The following is a 20,049-nucleotide window of genomic DNA, read 5'->3' as shown; positions in this document are numbered from 1 at the left end:
GATGAGTCAGGATTGGCCACGCCTCCATCGGAGAGCGGGGAAACGGTCAAGAGGAAAGTCACCGGCTGGGCGCGCGCACCAAGTTCAAATGTACAGGCGAGCGGCACAGCAGGTAGCCCGGATAGGGAGCCAGGTCCCAAAGCCCGCCGGAAGGAAGGGCAAGAATCAGGGGGGTCAGCGTCAGAAGAGTCCAGGAGGGAGGAAACCCCAGGGGGCAGAAGGACCCAGAGGAGGAAGGAACAGCGCAGGAGGTGGAGCCGGGCTAGGATCTTAAACTGGTGCGGAAGGGGCAGTGACTCAGAGGGGACTTCACCTGTCTAGAGTCTAGACGTAGGGTTGCACGCTCTGGCTTTAAAACGGAAATTATACTTCAATAAAGACTTTTGTACATAATATCAGCCTGGCGTTGGTCCTCTGTGAGCTGGGACCTAGAGGGAGCCCTGACAGGTGCGCATAAGAAAATAGAGTGTAACTTTAAAAAACCAAAAATCAGCCCTAATTTTGAAATGCAATGCAATGCAATGAAATTTCGTAACTCTTGGAATATCAGATGTGGATAACGGAGTATCAAATATTTGCAGAATATCCAGAGATTCTTTGCAAATACTAGGAATGTGCATTGCTTGTATGCAGCCTGATTAACAGAGTGAATTTGGCTGATTCATGACAGATTGCTCAGATTCCTCCTGAATTAGATTGCATCATTAACAAGCATGTCAAGGTGAATTAGGCAGTTCTCAGCGTTTGTGTAGCTCCATTGCCTTGTTTTTCCCCTAAAAGTTCAACACACAACCTCCCCCATCTCCCCTTCTTTCCTGAGAAATGAAAGCAAGCCCACGGGAGAAATTCCCAGATTTGAAGAGGGGAAAGGATGGAGAGATGGGGAGATCTTTTATTTCAACATGCAGCTTAGGTCCAGGCTGTTTTGGAATTTGAGTGACAACTAAGAAAAGAAGATAACTTGAGCGCACAAAATGTGTTCTTATGAGACACTCAACTTTGATAGTGGTGGGCATCACCTGTTCCAAGTAGTGGGAATTGTACAAGAAGCTCTCCATAAAATATTTTAACATGAACTGCATTTTCTCTGCTCTAATGCAATCTCCACAATTTATGAATATGATCGTTTGTACATACATTTCCAGCTTCAAAGCACCAAACCCTCTTTGACTCTAAAACCTGCATTTGCTGGCATGCACTGTGCACCTACAAAACAGTGACAGTCTGGAAATGACCACCATAATTTCACACAGGAGAAAAGTCTGATTCGCTTCTGCAACCAAGAGGGAAATGGTTATATTTGTGAGTGTCTGCTGCCCTCTAGTGGAGAGTATCATATCTACTGGTTGTGTGTCTCTATTCTATTGCCACCTCCTGGAGAAAATAAAACAGAGACTAGAGTTGTTTTTAAGGCAGTTCAAGGCCAAGGCGCATTGATATGAATGCGTGAACAGCATTATTATACCCAAGTGCTGATGAGAAGGGGGATGTTAAAAGACAGGAACATTACACTCAACTAAACCATTTTTCAGCTATAGATAGGCCCCAGGTCTAGGTCATTTTAGGAATGGAAAGCTCTGCAAATCTTGGTTCCCTCCATTTCTCATTTTTCCAATCTTAAAATCAGTTCCCCACATTTGAGTAGTATTTATTTATTTATTTATTTATTTATTTATTTATTTATTTAAAAAATATCCTCTTGAGAACTCCTTAGCATTTTAGTGCAATCTTCTCCCAATGCACATAGCTTTGTATGCAGTTTTGACTAATATATGCATTTTTGCCACCAGTTTCCCCTTATATGATGCATCTATTTAAGTCGTTTTCACTTATATCTTCCTTTTTACGCACGGTTTCCCCTGATATGTGCATTCTTGTAAACACCGGCTGGTTGCAGAACTGCATCACAAAATGCAGCCAAGTGTGAATTCTGAAGGACAAGCTGTGTTTCAATTTGCATACTGTTTCCAAATGTGTGGATTTGATAGCTTCTGCTTTAAATATTTGCTGAATTGAATCCCACCCCCCATCCCTTTTCACTTGTCTTTAATGGGTGGCCCAGCGAGACCCACAACCAGGGTAGGTCACAACAGCTGCACTATGACCATACAAATATATGGTAATTTTTTTTTAAAGATATGGGTCCCTACATGCATGTTTGGGTTAAGAGTTAGTCCCCAGTCTAAAAAGATTGAAAATTGCTAGTGTGGGGGAAGCTGTGGCCTTCCTGATGTTGTTGGACTCTAACTATACCTAATAATATGCTGGCTGGAGTTCATGGGAGTTTGTCTATTAATCAAAATAGTATCTGAAGTGTGCATGCACATGAAAGCTCATACCTAAAACTACGCAGTTGGTCTCTAAGGTACTACATTATAATTTTTAAACTCTTTTGGAAGGATTCTTTTAAAGACTTTCTTAGATTATATAATTTTTTTGAAAACTTGATTCTTTTAAGAGAGTTTTAAGGTTTTTAAGAAGAGTCTTTTTACCTATCTTCTAAAAGAATTGTTTTAATTTATTTCGACTACGGCAGACCAATACGCCTACCTACTTGAATCAGAGACTGGTTAATTATTATAATAATAATTTATTATTTATACCCCACCCATAGGGCTGGGTTTCCCCAGGAACTCTGGGCGGCTCCAAACAGAATATCAAAAACACGAGAAAACATCAAACATTAAAAACTTCTCTAAACAGGGCTGCCTTCAGATGTCTTCTAAAAGTCGGGTGGTTGTTTATTTCCTTGACATTTGATGGGAGGGCATTCCACAGGGCGGGCGCCACCACCAAGAAGGCCCTCTGCCTGGTTCCCTATAACCTCGCAGTGAGGGAACTGACAGAAGGCCCCCGGCGCTGGGCCTAAGTGTCCGGGCTGAGGTTGGTGTGGTGGTTCCCCATTTTGCTCCACTGTGTCACCCCGTCATCTTTCTCTTCAGGTCTTCTTGGCGAGTTTGCCACAGACACCTGGCTGGCTACTGTGAGAACAGAATGCTGGACTAGATGAGCCATTGGCCTGATCCGGCATATTAGTGATTTCACTCAGTGTTTCAGCTCAGTGATTCCACTCAGTGAGTGTCCAAATCTGGCGGTGCTCTGATGTCCATCCATCCCATCTTCGTCACCAGTATTAAATAGGGAGTGGACATATCAGACGACACAGAGATGTCTCCAAGTAGTTCTTTATAAGTAAGCTGGAACTGAACTGAGCTGAACAGCTCAGCCAGCCTGCTTTTATAGGCTGTCAACATTGTAACAAAAACAGCCCAGGTTTCCCGCCTAAATTAACTGACGTGGACCTGAGTGAAAACTATATACACAATCCCCCTGGTGGCCAGGGTGAGAACTTCAATACATAACACGGCAGGGTTGATTTTATGTTCTCAGAGTGTCTGGAACATGACAGGGATGAATGTGTACAGTTCCAATTCCACATATAGCTTACCTTGGGAGTACAATTATTTGGTAGCACCAGGGGCCACCAGTCTAAAGGTACCCACAGGCCAAGGGGATAATAAGGATGAGGAACTCCCAATAAACACGTGGCCAGCAATGTAATGCTGCCAATTCCAAGATGGCTGCCCTGATTATGCAAGGATCTACTCTGAGTGATTCTCTTCTGAGTGAAGGCTGCTCTCCTATGGTCACAATACATTGTGTATCCCTCACACGTCGGCTGAGTGAGATCTAACTGCTCAGCCCCACTCCCTTACCTCAGAGAGCATCAGTAGAGGCTTTTGCCTAGCAGGCAGAGGGCTAAAAGGGCAGTACTGAGAAAATACAACAGTATGAGTTGCAGTGGTAACTGGTACCCATTAGGACCGGTATAGTGAAAGGCAGGGAGCCCCCCCGCGCACACACACACCTTTTAACATATGTGGTGGACTTTTAAGGCAATACAAACTTATTGGGAGATAAATTTAAAAAAAAAAAAAATTGTCCAGTAACACCTTTTGTTGTTGTTTAGTTGTTTAGTCGTGTCCGATTCTTTGTGACCCCATGGACCAGAGCACGCCAGGCACTCCTGTCTTCCACTGCCTCCCGCAGTTTGGTCAGACTCATGTTTGTGGCTTTGAGAACACTGTCCAACCATCTCCTCCTCTGTCATCCCCTTCTCCTTGTGCCCTCCATCTTTCCCAACATCAGGGTCTTTTCCAGGGAGTCTTCTCTTCTCATGAGGTGGCCAAAGTATTGGCGCCTCAGCTTCACAATCTGTCCTTCCAGTGAGCACTCAGGGCTGATTTCCTTCAGAATGGATAAGCTTAATCTTCCTGCAGTCCATGGGACTCCCAAGTGTCTCCTCCTGCACCATAATTCAAAAGCACCAATTCTTCCGCAATCAGCCTTCTTGGTCTCTAAGTTGCTACTGGACAATTTTTAAATTTTTTAATTTATTTTGACTGTGTCAGACCAATATGGCTACCTACTTGAATACTGGGAGGTGATATATAATGAGCTTTAAAAAATGTTCAAAATACTTTTGTTATGAAGCCAGAATCCATTTTTATTAGGAATTTTAGATGCTGAGGTACCAAGGGAGTACAAAAGACTATTAATGTATGCGACGATGTCCAGGATGCTCTTAGCCCAAAGATGGAAGGAAGACACAACACCTACAAGAGAAGATTGGACAGCAAAATTGATGGACTATGCTGAGATGGCCAAAATGACTGGAAAAATCAGGAATCACGACGATAAAAACTTTAATAAGGATTGGGGGAAATCTGTAATATATTTGACAGAGCACTGCAAACAGTTAAAAACATTGGCAGCATTGAAATAACACTTGCAATGTGAAAATGACTATAGGAGAAAATAGAGTTTTATGGATAAATGGAGGATAACATGATATGCAGTGAAAATGGTTATTAGTGGACTCCGCAAATAGGGAGGATGGAAGTCCGAGAATTCGGAGAATTCTATATCTTTTGATTTTATTTTTTTCTGTGAATGTAAAACCAAATTGTAAAACCAATAAAAATTATTATTTTAAAAAAGACAGGGAGCCCCCAGTAGGGGGAGCCAGAGCCCAGGACAGACAGAGTTTGATGCCCATCTTCTTCCCTGCAAAATTCTGCAAGGGCAGCACTGAGACTTAAGAAGGATAAGGAAGCAGATAGGCTCGAGAAATGGGTGTGTTTTATCATGAGGAGAGAAGGAAAACTGCAAGCACTCCCTTACTGAACCAAGATCTAGCTTCTGTGGTAACATTTCTAGATCCACCTCCCTTACTTACCGTACTTCTTGCTGCAAGCCAATTCCTCTTGAAACTCATCCCACTCTCTCCACACACACCCAACACCTCCTAAACCTTGCTTAGCACTCCAGAGGCTCATTGTCTGGTACCAATAAGAACCACCTGATTCCTTATGCAATCGTTGACATCTTCAGAGGAGCCCCCTGTTAGTGGTACCCCACGGCTCAGACATTCATGGCTTGTATCCACCAAGAGCCATGTCTGTGTTCAATATTCTGTGGAATTTCCTTCCCACTTGAGGACAGACTTGGTGAACTTCCAGCACTTGGGGAAGATTTTTTAAATTTTCATTTCAGCAGTCATTTTCCGTAAGGTCCCCCGCCCCCAATATCCTGATTATATTTTGACTGATTTTATTATTATATTCCATCCCTATTGTGCACTGTTTTATACAGTAATGTAAGGTACACAAGTGACCAAAATTGTGGAAACCTTTTGGGGAAAGTGTATTTTTGAGGTTTGATGGCTCATAACACCACCTTTTTTTGGAGTAATACCAAATATATATATATATATATATATATATATATATATATATATATATATATATATCAATGTAATACTATAATTTTCAAGATAATTTAATGAAGAATTTAATGCAATAGAGTTTGTTCAATTATCTGTATTCTATCAAAAGATATAGCCAAATAATCAGAAAAAGGAAGCACAACTTGCTTAGGTTGATATGCAATAGCTTTCCTTCATTTGAATGTAGCCAATGAGCATGGGTGTTTAGAGAGCCAACCAGGTGTTATGAGCCATCAAACCTTGGAAATACACTTTTTCCAAAAGGTTTCCACAATTTTGGCCACTAGTGTATATAAAATAAATAAATAAAGTAGTGAGGTCATGACCAAGGTGAGATTTGAATCTGGGATATTTCTCCTCACACACACACATGCCCTCCATTTCTCCAATGTAAATAGGGATGTCTTCTTGTTGTTGTTGTTGTTGCTGCTGCTGCTGCTGCTGCTGTTGCTTTATATTACTACTTATACCTCACCCATCTGACTGGGTTCCTCCAGCCACTCTATAAAGGGCTGCCTCCAGATGGCTTGGGGGTCAGATAACTCTACACCCTCCAACATTTCTCCAATGAAAATATGGACATCCTATGGAAAAGCGGAACATTCTGGGATCAAATCAGAAACTGGGACGGCTTCTGTGAATCTGGGACTGTCCCTGGAAAACAGGGAAACTTGGAGGGTCTGCACACACACGTGACAAAAGAACCTATGATGTTGTCTCTCTTATTCTCCTCCCCATTTATTTCGCCCTCTCTATCCTACCACAGTACCCCTAAATCCCAGTGGTGGTTGTTCTTGTCTCTTGAACCTTGACTACAGACTCAGGCTCCACACAGGTACTAGTAACCAAACAGGTTTATTAAGCAAGGTGATATACAGCTTTTTGGCAGTGCTCTTTATACAAGCCTGCAGCAGATTCCTAACTTAATGAAGATGGGGGGGGCGGAATCTGGAGGCTGGGCTGTACTTAAGGAAACAAAGCAGTGTTGATTCACTATGCCCAAATACAGTTAGGGATAGATAAGTCTGCCCACTAAGATAAGGCATTTGGGATGTGCGAATTAGGCAGCCTCCAATTCAAATGCAAACCAAATTGAATTTCTCCTCCGATCCCTAAGTACAACAACCTTTGTGTAGCTCTTGGGTAGATGCAGTATTAAATTGCCAAATGAAAAACAGTGTGTTTTTAAAAGCATATATTGTTCTTACTTTTTATACCTTGTTAATAATAAGAAATAGAGGTGGTCTCAAGGAGAAATAGGAGGTTGGGGGAATGAGACTCCTGACCAGCCTTCCTTTTTCGTTTTCCTCATTCTCCAAAAAGGTGAGGACTGCTTGGCTGTGCCTGCTTAATAAAACCTCTCTTCTGAGTCTGGGACTTCTGGGAGAGAAGGCTGGCTTGTCTTAGGAGGTTCAGGTATGGTTGGTTGAGCAGTAGAGGCTGACGCTTCTGGCAGAGATGGGGAGGAAAGGACTTCAGATCCAGTGGGCTGGGGAGAGGCGGGGGATATTTGTAGGGCTGGCTGTGGAGAAGTAGGCAGATAAGATCTCCTGCCAGTCGGCTTGGGATCCTCCAGCAGTTTCTTCAGGTCAGGAAACCAAGAAAAGAAGTCATCCGGTGAGGGAGCCTCAGAATTTTCTGGCGTGCTAGAAAACGCTTTCAGCAAGGGCCCCAAGATTTTGGGCAGGTCGGTAAACAAAAAGGAATCCTCGTCGATTGGCTTCCCTTCTTCAGCTGCCTCCTCCTCTTCAGCTGCTCTCTTGGCAACCAGCCTAATGAAGTTAAGAGCGTCGTCGTCACTCGACATCATTTCCTCCGCCTCTTCCTCTTCTAGATCCTCAGCAGCTCTCTTGGCAATGAGACTGATAAAGTTAAGGGCATCATCGAGGTCAGTTGGGTCTACTACCCCTTCCAAAATGTTGGTTTCCGCTCGCCTGTTCTCCTTTGGGGACACTTCCACGTTACTCGCTCCCTCCTCGTTTTCGTCTTCTTTCATGGTGTCTTTTGGGGACTCGGTTGCACCTACTTTGTCAAGTGAAACGGTCCCATCGTATTCCAGGGAGTCGTCACGGTCGGCCTCGTCATAATCCATTTTAGGCTCATTGGCATCAAGCTCGTTTTCATCCAGGGTCTCCTCCTTCTCAAGGGTACCGGCCACTGATGGATTAGCCACGCCGAGGGATACAGGAGCGCTTGTTGCAGCAGTGCTTCGAAGGCTCATACATGTCACACCTGGGAAGGGACCACAAAGAGGAGAGATTGTGAAACGGTGAGCCTATAAACTGAGACACCCATGCCACATGCCCAAGCCCAATTTGTACATTACGCAGGTTTTTTAGGGACATATGAGGAAACACCATTAGCCAAAGAACAAACAAGCAGTATACTCCCCAGAGATCTGCTCTGTACCACGTGATTTCTCTGAATATGCAGGTTCCTTTCCTCTTGCTTCATCCAAGGTGTTGCTCCTGTTGCTGCCTCAGGCAGCAGCCCACACACCAGTGACTCCCAAGGGATTGAGAGTTTAAGTGCAGGCCTCACCCTATTCGTATGGCAAAGGATGGGTGACAATGTTTCCTTATCCATCTATCTTCGTATCGGTCCTGTGATCAGGTGTTGTTCCCATTTAACTCCTAAACAGACTCCTGTGTTGCAATATAGACAAGCTGAACAAAATAACACAACACGATGGCCAATAACAATGGCACTAAACACTATTTATAGACTAATACAAATGATCAGAAATTGCAACCAAAGTCTCTAAATCTTCTTCACCAGTTGCGGTGGAATAATTCAAAAGTTCGATAAATACATAATCTGTCACCAAATAGCACCAGAAAAGAGTTCTCGGATAACCAGTCTTTTTCGTTCAATGCTTCATCAGCCAGTCTCGATCAATTCTTCATCAGCCAGACTTGTAAGAATTAATAAGAGAAGTATACAGTTCAATTTATTAACAAGCCAATCTTACATGTAAGTAAATATAAACACTGTAGAAAATATGCTCTGGATCAGTGGTCATATGATACTGAAGTTACAAGTCTGGCTGATGAAGAATTGATCAAGACTGGCTGATGAAGCATTGAACTAAAAAGATTGGTTATCCGAGAACTCTTTTCTGGTGCTGTTTGGTGACAGATTATGTATTTATCGAACTTTTGAATTATTCCACCGCAACTGGTGAAGAAGATTTAGAGACTTTGGTTGCAATTTCTGATCATTTGTATTAGTCTATAAATAGTGTTTAGTGCCATTGTTATTGGCCATCGTGCTGTGTTATTTTGTTCAGTTCCCATTTAACTGGCTGGACCACATACCAAGTCAAGCCACTGGTCCATCTCAGGTGTTCTGATATGGGGCTTTCGTGGTCCTATCTGGAGATGCTAAGGGATGAAGCTGGGGCCGTCTGCATGCAAAACAGATGTTCTACACTGAGCTATAGTCCTTCCAAAATAAAACAGGCCTGCAAGTCTTACATGCCCTTTCAGTAAATCTATGGCAGAGCTGGATTTGAATTGTGCTGTCTCTAAGTCCAAGCACAGTTATACTGTGCATGAGTCCTTCTCATTGGCTGATTTCTACATCCAGGAATATTTCGGGCTGTTTAGGAAAATAAACACGGTTAAAAAGAACTTCCCAGTATGCTAAATCAAGTTGCCGTTGGCATTGTTTCCTCTGAGGTGCAGCACTGCATAATTCCTGTGAAGTGGCTCTTAAGTGTTTCGCAGGTAGAAAATCAACAGGTACAGTTGCACCTCCTTGCCGGGAAAGCAACATCTGCTCAATATCTGCCTAAAATGTGGTGCGCTACTAGCAAAATCAGGCAGAAATTCAACCAGCTGAGAATTTCCCCATTACTCTCTCAGTGGTGAAGTTGAAGCTTAACCTGTTGGATTGGCCTGGCCCCAAGAGATTAAATTCACAGAAGCCCCTCCCAAAAATCAAGGTGACATCTGATTTATCTTTAAATGGTAAATGAGTTATTTGTTTATTTTACGTACCACACTTTCCTAATAATACCACACCATATAAAACTACAGTACAATAATAACAAAATCATCAATAAATACTGGTTGGTAATACAAACGACCTGACTGAACAACGCCATTTGTTGTTTATTAAAGCTTTTTTATTTGTAGTTTTATAACAAAAGACAAAACACACCCACCCACAAAACAGAACAAACCAAAATCCACAACTAAGAAATAGCAGTACTGTATAAACGAGCTTCTTTACATTAATATAGGTCTGCCATACGTCCGGGTTCTCCCAGACATGTACGGGATTTTCAATGAATCAGCAAAATGCCCGGGAAAACCCAGACGTATGACAAGTAGGGTAGTATACTTTTAAGAGCCATGTAAACACAGGCAAGAATAATTTCTGCCAAACATCTACTGTCAAGGAGTTACGCAGGGCAGCAGAGCTCGCCTCAGCAAAGACGCAGTCCCCTCGTAAAGGCCAGCCAAACCTCTTATTTATTCAGGTCTTAATAGAAGGAAGCACAGCCGTCAATAATTTTAATTGTATGTCTCAAAACGATCCAGCTCCACCCTGAAACCAATTAAATTGTTTGTCACCTTCAGCACACCTTTGCTGGAATGCAGAATTCATAGCTGAGGGATGAAAGCTGCTATTGCTTTAGATAGAAGGACTGGGGGGACCTGGAGTCCTCCAGGTGTGTCTAGACTCCAACTCCCATCAGCCCTAGAGCCATCATGGTCAATGGTTAGCGATGATGAGAGTTTACTTTATTTGTCCCCTGGAAATTTTCAATGATATATCTATATCTATATCTATCTGTGTATCTGAAGAAGTGTGCATGCACACGAAAGCTCATACCTAGAACTAACTTAGTTGGTCTTTAAAGTGCTACTGGAAGGAATTTTTTGTTTTGACTATGGCAGACCAACACGGTTACCTATCTGTAACTGTATCTATCTATCTATCTATCTATCTATCTATCTATCTATCTATCTATCTAATAGGATGAGGGGGGGCTGAGAGCAACAGCACCTAGAGGTTCTCTGCTCATGCACTACAACATGCAAGAAAATAAGATGATTCAGAATGGGAGGCTTGCTTTATTATTTTTAATAATTCTTTTAATTCTTTAAAAAGATAATTTTGAAATGCTTGTTGAATAAATTTATACCCCACCTTCCCTCGCAAAGGAGCCCAAGGCAGAAAACAGAGGATAAAGGAACCCAAATCCTGCCTTGCATTATACAACCTTCTCATCCAAGCAAAAATTAGCATATATTGAACCAGGTTGCAAGGGTTTAGGAGCATGTGAGAATCAAGTTGCCCCAGAGACCGCTCTGCAATAAGGATAGATTGATCAGCCTGCTTCAAGTCTGTGTCTGCTTCATGTGTGTTTCTTCAAAAGTCTGCTCCAATCAATTCCCACTGTAATATCACATTTTAAAATCTCCACAAAAATGCATTTTTAAAGATGTTATCAAAATTGTATGTTGATACATATTTATTCCCAATACATGCATTTTTAAACATATTTTTTATCCCGAACGACACATTTTAATGTGTTCCCATGCATTCCTTAAGCTGAGAACTGAACTGCGATATTCAGAGAATGGCAGAATCCAAAGGATAAGTACATACATTCCTATCCGTGCATGAGTTCCTGGAAGCGCAGGTCAAGTCGGTTTGCATCATAACACGAGGAAATCAAGTTTCTCAAGCCCCCTACCTTGAAATCACGCTCACAGAGTTCAAGCCGTAGGTGCCTATTTCTCGCAAGCTGTATTTCTGTCAAGCTCTGACAACGGGAGTTCTGCAGCTCTGCAGAAACAGCCAAAATTCCATACAGTGTGGAATGACCAGCACTCTGCGATGTCATCCGAAAACGTCCCCTCCAATCCCTGGGGCCATTTTTAACTTGAAAGTACCTAAATCACTTTGGAGAGAATCTTTGTTCCAACCCCAGGCCTATACAGCGGTACCTCAGGTTAAGTACTTAATTCATTCCGGAGGTCCGTTCTTAATCTGAAACTGTTCTTAACCTGAAGCACCACTTTAGCTAATGGGGCCTCCTGCTGCCGCTGCGCCACCGGAGCATGAGTTCTGTTCTCATCCTGAAGCAAAGTTCTTAAACCAAGGTACTATTTCTGGGTTAGCGGAGTCTGTAACCTGAAGCGTATGTAACCTGAAGCGTATGTAACCCGAGGTACCACTGTATGTGAATCAAAGGTTACTCTGCTTAAACTAAGCTTTGATGTGCATCCCCCTACCTTTCAACATTGGGCCCAGGATGCCTTAAGGACAGCCCTCATTGGGCAAAAGATTCTTGCTTTGCAGGGAGTTGGACTAGATGGCCCCCGTGGTCCCTTCCAACTCTACAATTCTAGGGCTAGGTCTATGCCTTTCCTACAAGCATGCCTTTCCTACAACATGTCCTAAAGCGATGAGTTAGATCATCATTGGGGAACACTACTGCTGGTCTTCCATGGACCAGAAACACAACTCACACAATAGGCCCAACTTTCTGGAACTCCTTCCCATGAAAAATCAGACAGGCGCTGTCCCTGCTAAGTTTCCGGCCTGGCTAGGTTAAACAGACTTCTGCGCTATGAACATTGTTCTAATGTTTTCTATTTTCTGATGTTTTTGATTTTGTATCTTTTATGTTTTTTGGGGAGGGGTTGTAAGGGATATAGCTTTCTTAAATAAATACATCAGTGGGCTGTTGTACTCTGCACATGCTTGACAAACCCTCACCGTGATCAACTCCTGTCTGGAAACCAATGTCCCCACTGTGGAAGGACGTGTGGATCCAGAATTGGCCTCTACAGTCACTTACGGACTCACTGTTAAGACCATGTTTATGAAAGACAATCTTACTCGGCTACGAGTGATCACCAAAGAAGAAGACACTCTCTGCAACAAGGGTTGTTGTATTGTTGTTGTCGTCGTGTTCCTTTCTTAAGAAAATAATTAAATATATATATATATATATATATATTCCTTTGGGGGGGAAATGATGAATAAGTGGATAAATTGGTGGAGATTTCTTCTTATGCTTTGAAAGGAAGCATTTTTAACAAAAGCATGATGAGGAGAGGCAAGGCTGAGCTAGTATTCATTTGCTAGTAGGCATGCTTGTCATTTCAGGTGTAAGCAGAGCTCACCCTGTTGCTGAGGGCTGTGATGTGAGCCTTCTTCTGACGTTGCAAATCAGCCAGAAATAATGACATCCAAGGCAGGCACTCCTAAATCCCCATCGACTTCAAAGAAAAAGTTGCATATACATTCTTGGCTCCTTTAGCAAAGTTGTTTTTTTATTTGGCTGGTTTCTGTCTTAGTCTAGTTAGAAATTATAACCAGTCATTTTAGCATGTGATGGCTTAGCAAAGCAGATTGATTTTTATATAAGGATTACAGGTTGCTCGCAACGTTAGCCATACTCCAGGCTTGATTATTTTAACTCATTCTACGTGGGGCTGCCCTTGAGACTGTCCCAGAAACTCCAGCCTCCCCATGGAGGACCGTATGGTCTTCAAATAAAAACATCTTGGAGATCCCAGGCCACAGAGAGGTTAGGCTGGCCTCAACCAGAGCCAGGGCTTTTTTGGCCATGGCCCCGATCTGTTGGAACGCTCTGCCACAAGAGACTAGGGCCCTGCGGGACTTGACATCTTTCCGCAGGGCCTGCAAGACAGAGCTGTTCCACTAGGCCTTTGGCCAAGGCACAGTCTTGTTGTGGTCCCAGAATGATGCTTCATATCAGAATTGCCACAAGACAGGACAGTGGGGAGGATGGGTGAATGCCTTGCCAACCTGTCATCTCTCATCCAGGAGGACTGTCCCTCTCGCCCACATCACTGTTTAAATTCAAATTAAGGACTCCTGATCATAAGAGCAGAAGAAGAAACTGAACCGAGTTCGGTAAAACCATGGACCAACACTTACTTGGAATGTGTCAGAACTAGGGAGGCAGGAGCATTTCATTCTTCAGGAATCTTGATGTGAATGAACTTGATCCGCAACTCCCAGACCAACATGAACATTGGAGCACAGACACGATTTGGACTTTTCCCTTCTCTGTATTTTGCAGCACAGTTCTGGGCTTTTAGAACTGCGTACACGCTGAGAAAATGCTTTCAAAAATACAGTGGAACCTCGGTTTTCAAACATAATCCATTCCAGAAGACCGTTTGACTTCCGAAACGTTTGAAAACTGAGTGTCGATGGGCAATCAGCAAACTCCATTGGGGGAAAAATGGAAAAACACGCAGTGGAAGCTGTTCTACAGTGGTATCTCGGGTTAAGTACTTAATTCGTTCTGGAGGTCCGTTCTTAACCTGAAACTGTTCTTAACCTGAAGCACCACTTTAGCTAATGGGGCCTCCTGCTGCCACCGCACAATTTCTGTTCTCATCCTGAAGCAAAGTTCTTAACCTGAGGTACTATTTCTGGGTTAGCGGGGTCTGTAACCTGAAGCGTATGTAACCCAAGGTACTACTGTACTTCTGAGGTGCGTTCGAAAATGGAAGCAATTATTTCCGGGTTTACAGCATTCAGGTTCCAAATCGTTCAGCTCCCGAGACACTCAAAAACCGAGGTTCCACTGTAGATATTTAAAATTCGATTTTTCAGACAGACTGTAGAGTAATGCAAAAAAGGAAAGGGGTCCGAATGGACTAATGAATGAACACATACCCAACTAACACAGACAGGAAACAGAATGATCAGTTGGATCCCTATTGCGTTTTTGTGATTTCCCACAGGCATCCGGTTGGTCACTGTGAGAACAAGATACTGGCGTGACCTAGCTCTTATCCTTGATCACAACATGGGCTGAATGCCAGCGTCTGAGCATCCCACAGAGTGTTGGTTGAATGGCAACACCCATGTACCAAATTTGTAGTGCTCATAAAGACCCATAGTGAATGGTTCTTGAAGGAGGCTTTGATAGCATTTGAACATGGGTTACTAACATCTTGGCAGGCATTAAACTCGTTAAATGTCTTCAGCTTGGCCACTCTCCTTCAATCTCACCAACTTCAAAGGGGTAATTATGGGTTAGAACTAGAGATGGATGATACCTTGGGCACACTCGAGAAGCAATCTAGTTTCACCAGTCTAACAAACTCGGCTAGTACCTCTCCTTTTTGGGGACAGAAACTCTGTAGGCCCAGAGCCATGCATGATATGCCAACTCAGACACAGGTAGATATGGCTCCACAGCACTGGCCACATGATGCAACTTCTTTGATGAAGCTAAGAAGGTTGGGGTTAGGACAGTGCCTGAGTAGGAGACCACTTGGGACCTCTTTATGTACCCTCCAACACAACTTTAACAAAAATCAGGATGCATGTCTTTTGGTGTGGCGCTCTTGTAGGAGCCAGACCACCTCATCCCTATAATAATACAGTGGTGCCTCGGGTTAAGAACTTAATTCGTTCTGAAGGTCCGTTCTTAACCTGAAACTGTTCTTAACCTGAAGCACCACTTTAGCTAATGGGGCTTCCTGCTGCCACAGCACCACCGCTGCACGGTTTTTGTTCTCATCCTGAAGCAAAGTTCTTAACCTGAGGTACTATTTCTGGGTTAGCAGAGTCTGTAACCTGAGGTATCACTGTAATTTTATTATTTATACCCTGCCTATCTGGCTGGGTTTCCGCAGCCACTCTGGGCAGCTCCCAGCAGAACAGTAAAAACACAATAAAACATCAGACATGAAAAACTTCCCTAAACAGGGCTGCCTTCAGATGTCTTCTGAAAGTCAGATAGTTGCTTATTTCCTTGACATCTGAAGGAAGCGGGTTCCACAAGGAGGGCGCTGCTACCGAAAAGGACATATTAGAAGTCGGGATGGCTTCTGTAATTCCATGAATGTCCCGAGCAAATGGGGACGGTTTGAAGGTATGAGTGCCATGAAAGAAAGATATAAATAAGCAATGGCGACCATGTTTACTGGCTGATTTGACAACAGCATACGGGAAGCAGACAGCAGCCACAGAGGTTTGGCACCTGCACACATCCTCCTTGGGAGAGATGCTTCCTGGTTGCTCACTAGACTCTAGAAGGTCTGCCTGAGAACTTCTTCTGAATTCCACTCCCCCCACCCCACCCCACATCAACCTCAGGGGGAACCTTTTCCACAGCACTTCCTAGACTTGTAGAGTTGGAAGGTACCACAAGGGTCATTTAGTCCAACTATATCCAACATTTTTTACAATCGGTATCGGCTCACTCTTTAATATTGCCTGGTGCTCAGCGTCCTCATTCTTGCCACTGCTTGCATGTGAGGAGCAGGCAGGTGGAAGAGGCATTGAAGAGGAGCCCATCCAGGAGACTTCAGGAGTTAGCAGCAGGCCCTGGGCAGAGAAGTGGCCCTACCAAATGCCCAATAATACCGATGCTTGATGCAATCACTGTTTACAATTCTTACAAATGTAATTCTTACGCCAACCTTCTAGGTTAGGTCGAGGGAGGCTGTCCCAAACTATCCAGTGAGCATCATAATTGAACTTGGATATTAACCTCCCCTCCCTTCCCTGTCCAGACGGAAGCAGCAACCTCCTGAACAGATGCAGCAACTGGCCAAAGTTCACTCAGTGAGCCTCATGGGGAAGTGGAGATTTGAACCCTGGCCTTCCAGGTCTGGTGCTCTAACCACTACACCACACAACTGCATGACCTAGATCAGGGGTGGCCAACTCCCAAGAGACTGCGATCTACTCACAGTTAAAAACTGGCAGTGATCAACCCCCTTTTTGGGGTTCAGGTCAAAGTTGTTGAGTTTTTTCAGGGAGGAGATAAAATGTTGAGCTTTTTTAAGGGGAGCCACAATTGTTCAGCTTCTTTGGGGGGAGCCAGTGATCTACCGCAGACATCCAGTGATCTACTGGTAGATCACGATCTACCTGTTGAACATGCCTGACCTAGATGAAGTCAAGTACTTCTAACCCTCACTGATTTCCATCTAAAGGTTAATAAGCATGTGTTTCTCTCTCTCTCTCTCTCTCATTTACATTGTTAAAATCCTTTTTCACCCATCTGGAATAGCTATGGATGAGTTACTTAAATCTATTTTACACAATTGGTGCTTTAAAATAAAACGTTTCTCTAACAAACAGGTATGCTGATTGCTTGCCCGGCCTCATGAAATAATGGCTACAATTTCTCCAAACTGAGGGCCTAAGCTGTGGCTCTCAGAGATGCTGCTCAACTACAATTCCCTTTTACCCCTGACCAATCCAGAATGCAGCAGCTAGACTGGTGACTGGGGGTGGCCGCCGAGACCATATAACACCAGTCTTGAAAGACCTACATTGGCTCCCAGTATGTTTCCGAGCACAATTCAAAGTGTTGGTGCTGACCTTTAAAGCCCTAAACGGCCTCGGTCCAGTATACCTGAAGGAGCGTCTCCACCCCCATCATTCTGCCCGGACGCTGAGGTCCAGCGCCGAGGGCCTTCTGGCAGTTCCCTTATTCCGAGAAGCAAAGCTACAGGGAACCAGGCAGAGGGCCTTCTCGGTAGTGGCGCCCGCCCTGTGGAACGCCCTTCCAGCAGATGTCAAAGCGATAAACAACTACCAGGGAAGTTTTTAACGTGTGGTATTTTTCTGTATTTTTGGTTTCTATGGAAGCAGCCCAGAGTGGCTGGGGAGGCCCAGCCAGATGGGCGGGGTATAAATAATAAATTATTATTATTATTATTATTATTATTATTATTATTATTACCCCTGACCATTGGGCCAGGCTGGCTGTAGCTGATGGGAATTGGAAGTCCAAAAATATTTAGGGCACACAGTTTAGACCCATCCCCTTGCTCTAAATTGGCAGGCAGTGGTGAATGAAGAACAGCATCAGCGTTTGAATCAACTCAGCATTCCCTCCAGCGTCCTAACCTGCCGGGACACAGGACCATTTTTTCCTAACATAGTACTTTAGCATTGTGGTGTCCAGTCATATATTTCAAACCAACTACTAGGGTAACTCCTAGACCATTTTTTCCAGCCCAATCAAAGTAAATCTTACTTCTTTCCAGAAGAGAAAGCCATTGCAGGGCCCGACTTTGGTAATATGGCACTCTGAGCAAGGACATTTGCATCTCTGCCCCGCCCCAAAATAAATATATATTTCTTCTTTTCACAATAATTGCTTTGGGTACTGTTGCTTTTTATGGACATTCTCAGTAGATACCCACATAAATACAGTGGTTCCTTGGGTTACAGATGCTTCAGGTTACATACACTTCAGGTTACAGACTCCGCTAACCCAGAAATAGTACCTCGAGTTAAGAACTTTGCTTCAGGATGAGAACAGAAATCGCTCATGGCGGCGTGGGGCAGCGGGAGGCCCCATTAGCTAAAGTGGTACCTCAGGCTAAGAACCGTTTCAGGTTAAGAACGGACCTCCAGAACGAATTAAGTTCTTAACCTGAGGTACCACTGTATAGAATGATGATGATGACGATGATGATATACCCCCTCCGTTCAGTGCCTTGTATGGGGGAAATCTCTGCACTGCCCAAAATCCACCACTGGCCATTCTTACAGTATAGTGGGGCTGGTGGCAGGAGGAACTGCGGAACTGCTCAGCACTGTTTCCTTGTGACGTTACTGGCTGCAGCACCATCTTTTGCGGGACTTAAAGGACCTTTTTCTCCCCCATCCCACCCCCAACCTGACTGGATCCCACATCATCCTGGGAAGCAAAACAGACCGGAGAAACAGTCTTTGTTGCTGGGAGCTAAAAGCAGTCAGAAAGCAGCTCTACTTTCTCCCATAATCTGTTACAGCAAAACCAAGAAAGGGTCTTAAAGGTAAAGGTAAAGGGACCCCTGACCATTAGGCCCAGTCGCGGACGACTCTGGGGTTGTGGTGCTCATCTTGCTTTATTGGCCAAGGGAACCGGCGTACAGCTTCCGGGTCATGTGGCCAGTTAGACTAAGCCGCTTCTGGCGAAAGAGAGCAGCGCACGGAAACGCCGTTTACCTTCCCGCTGGAGCGGTACCTATTTATCTACTTGCACTTTGATGTGCTTTCGAACTGCTAGGTTGGCAGGAGCAGGGACCGAGCAACAGGAGCTCACGCTGTCGTGGGGATTTGAACCGCCGACCTTCCGATTGGCAAGTCCTAGGCTCTGTGGTTTAACCCACAGTGCCACCCGCGTCCCGGCAAGAAAGGGTCTTACGGCTCCTTAAAAGACTAAGAACACGATCCTAACTGTGGAAATACTACTGAATCTCAGGTAAGTGGAGCTAGAATCGCAGCCCATTACATTTCACAAGCTCCTACACGCTGCAATGAATGTGCTAACGTTTAAGGAGCCACAAAACTCTTCATAGTCCTGTTTTATTATGTTCCTCCCCCACCCCACCCTTAGGACCACCCTGTCAGTTACCTACCTTGAAGAAGAAGAACCACTGCCAAGACGAAGGCAGATTTCACCCCCAGGGGCATCCTGCCCGAACTGAGCTTCATCCTTTCTGTTTTGGCAAGTTCAGGACCCCGCTTTGTAAGTCAGGACCGGCTCCGTGCAGAGAAAATTGCTCCAGACGTTCTCGAAAAGTGGGGGTGCCGCTTATATCCTTGCTAATGGGATGAAGGGCTGGGTTTCCCAGACTGCCAGGGTGTGGTGTGTTGCTATCACCTGCAAGGAAGCACCTTCCCTGATGTTTCAACAGAGCAGACGCAATGTTTGGAGAGCATCCTCCTAAAGGGAATTTGGCAAGAGGCGACAGGAATGACGAAAGGAGCCCTGCCAATGGAATTGTTTGGGAATGGAATTATTGTGGCATGCATTGGCAAGAACGTTAAGGAGAGCTCAGCCGTGTCGAGCCCAGCCCTGGTTGGTCCAGCATCAAGTTCTCCAGGTGGCCAATGAGATGCCCAACATAAGTCCACAAGCAGAGGCGGATTTAGGGGAGCCCAACCAGTTTGGTCGGGACGCGGGTGGCGCTGTGGGTTAAACCACAGAGCCTAGGACCTGCCGATCAGAAGGTCAGCGGTTCAAATCCCCATGACGGGGTGAGCTCCCGTTGCTCAGTCCCTGCTCCTGCCAACCTAGCAGTTCGAAAGCACATCAAAGTGCAAGTAGACAAATAGGTACCGCTCCAGCTGGAAGGCAAACGGCGTTTCCGTGCGCTGCTCTGGTTCGCCAGAAGCGGCTTAATCATGCTTGCCACATGACCCAGAAGCTGTACACCGGCTCCCTCGACCAATAAAGCGAGATGAGCGCTGCGACCCCAGAGTCGGTCACGACTGGACCTAATGATCAGGGGTCCCTT

General features: G+C 44.5%; 1 protein-coding gene across 1 annotated transcript; it reads right to left on the bottom strand.

The window, feature by feature from the left end:
* Positions 1-6,627: 6,627 nt before the first annotated feature.
* Positions 6,628-19,336, bottom strand: LOC309337121 (uncharacterized protein). Its single transcript, XM_081853826.1, has 2 exons — positions 19,168-19,336; positions 6,628-8,020 (listed from the first exon to the last, which is right to left on the bottom strand). Exons 1-2 carry the CDS (start codon positions 19,241-19,243, stop codon positions 7,137-7,139), a joined length of 960 nt encoding a protein of 319 aa, XP_081709952.1. The 5' UTR covers positions 19,244-19,336; the 3' UTR covers positions 6,628-7,136.
* Between the last annotated feature and the right edge of the window lie 713 nt (positions 19,337-20,049).

The sequence above is a fragment of the Podarcis erhardii genome, assembly GCF_964252035.2.
Source record: "Podarcis erhardii genome assembly, chromosome: 2".
In the NCBI taxonomy this organism is placed as follows: domain Eukaryota; kingdom Metazoa; phylum Chordata; class Lepidosauria; order Squamata; family Lacertidae; genus Podarcis; species Podarcis erhardii.
Note: the sequence above shows the minus strand (reverse complement) of the source record. Positions and strands in the feature narration are given on the sequence as shown.

Excerpts from the sequence above, each read along its gene's own strand:
- LOC309337121 (XM_081853826.1), bottom strand. The coding sequence starts at position 19,243 with ATGAAGCTCAGTTCGGGCAGGATGCCCCTGGGGGTGAAATCTGCCTTC. Across the intron at positions 8,021-19,167 it reads AGTGGTTCTTCTTCTTCAAG|GTGTGACATGTATGAGCCTT; the intron begins GTAGGTAACTGA and ends GTCCCTTCCCAG.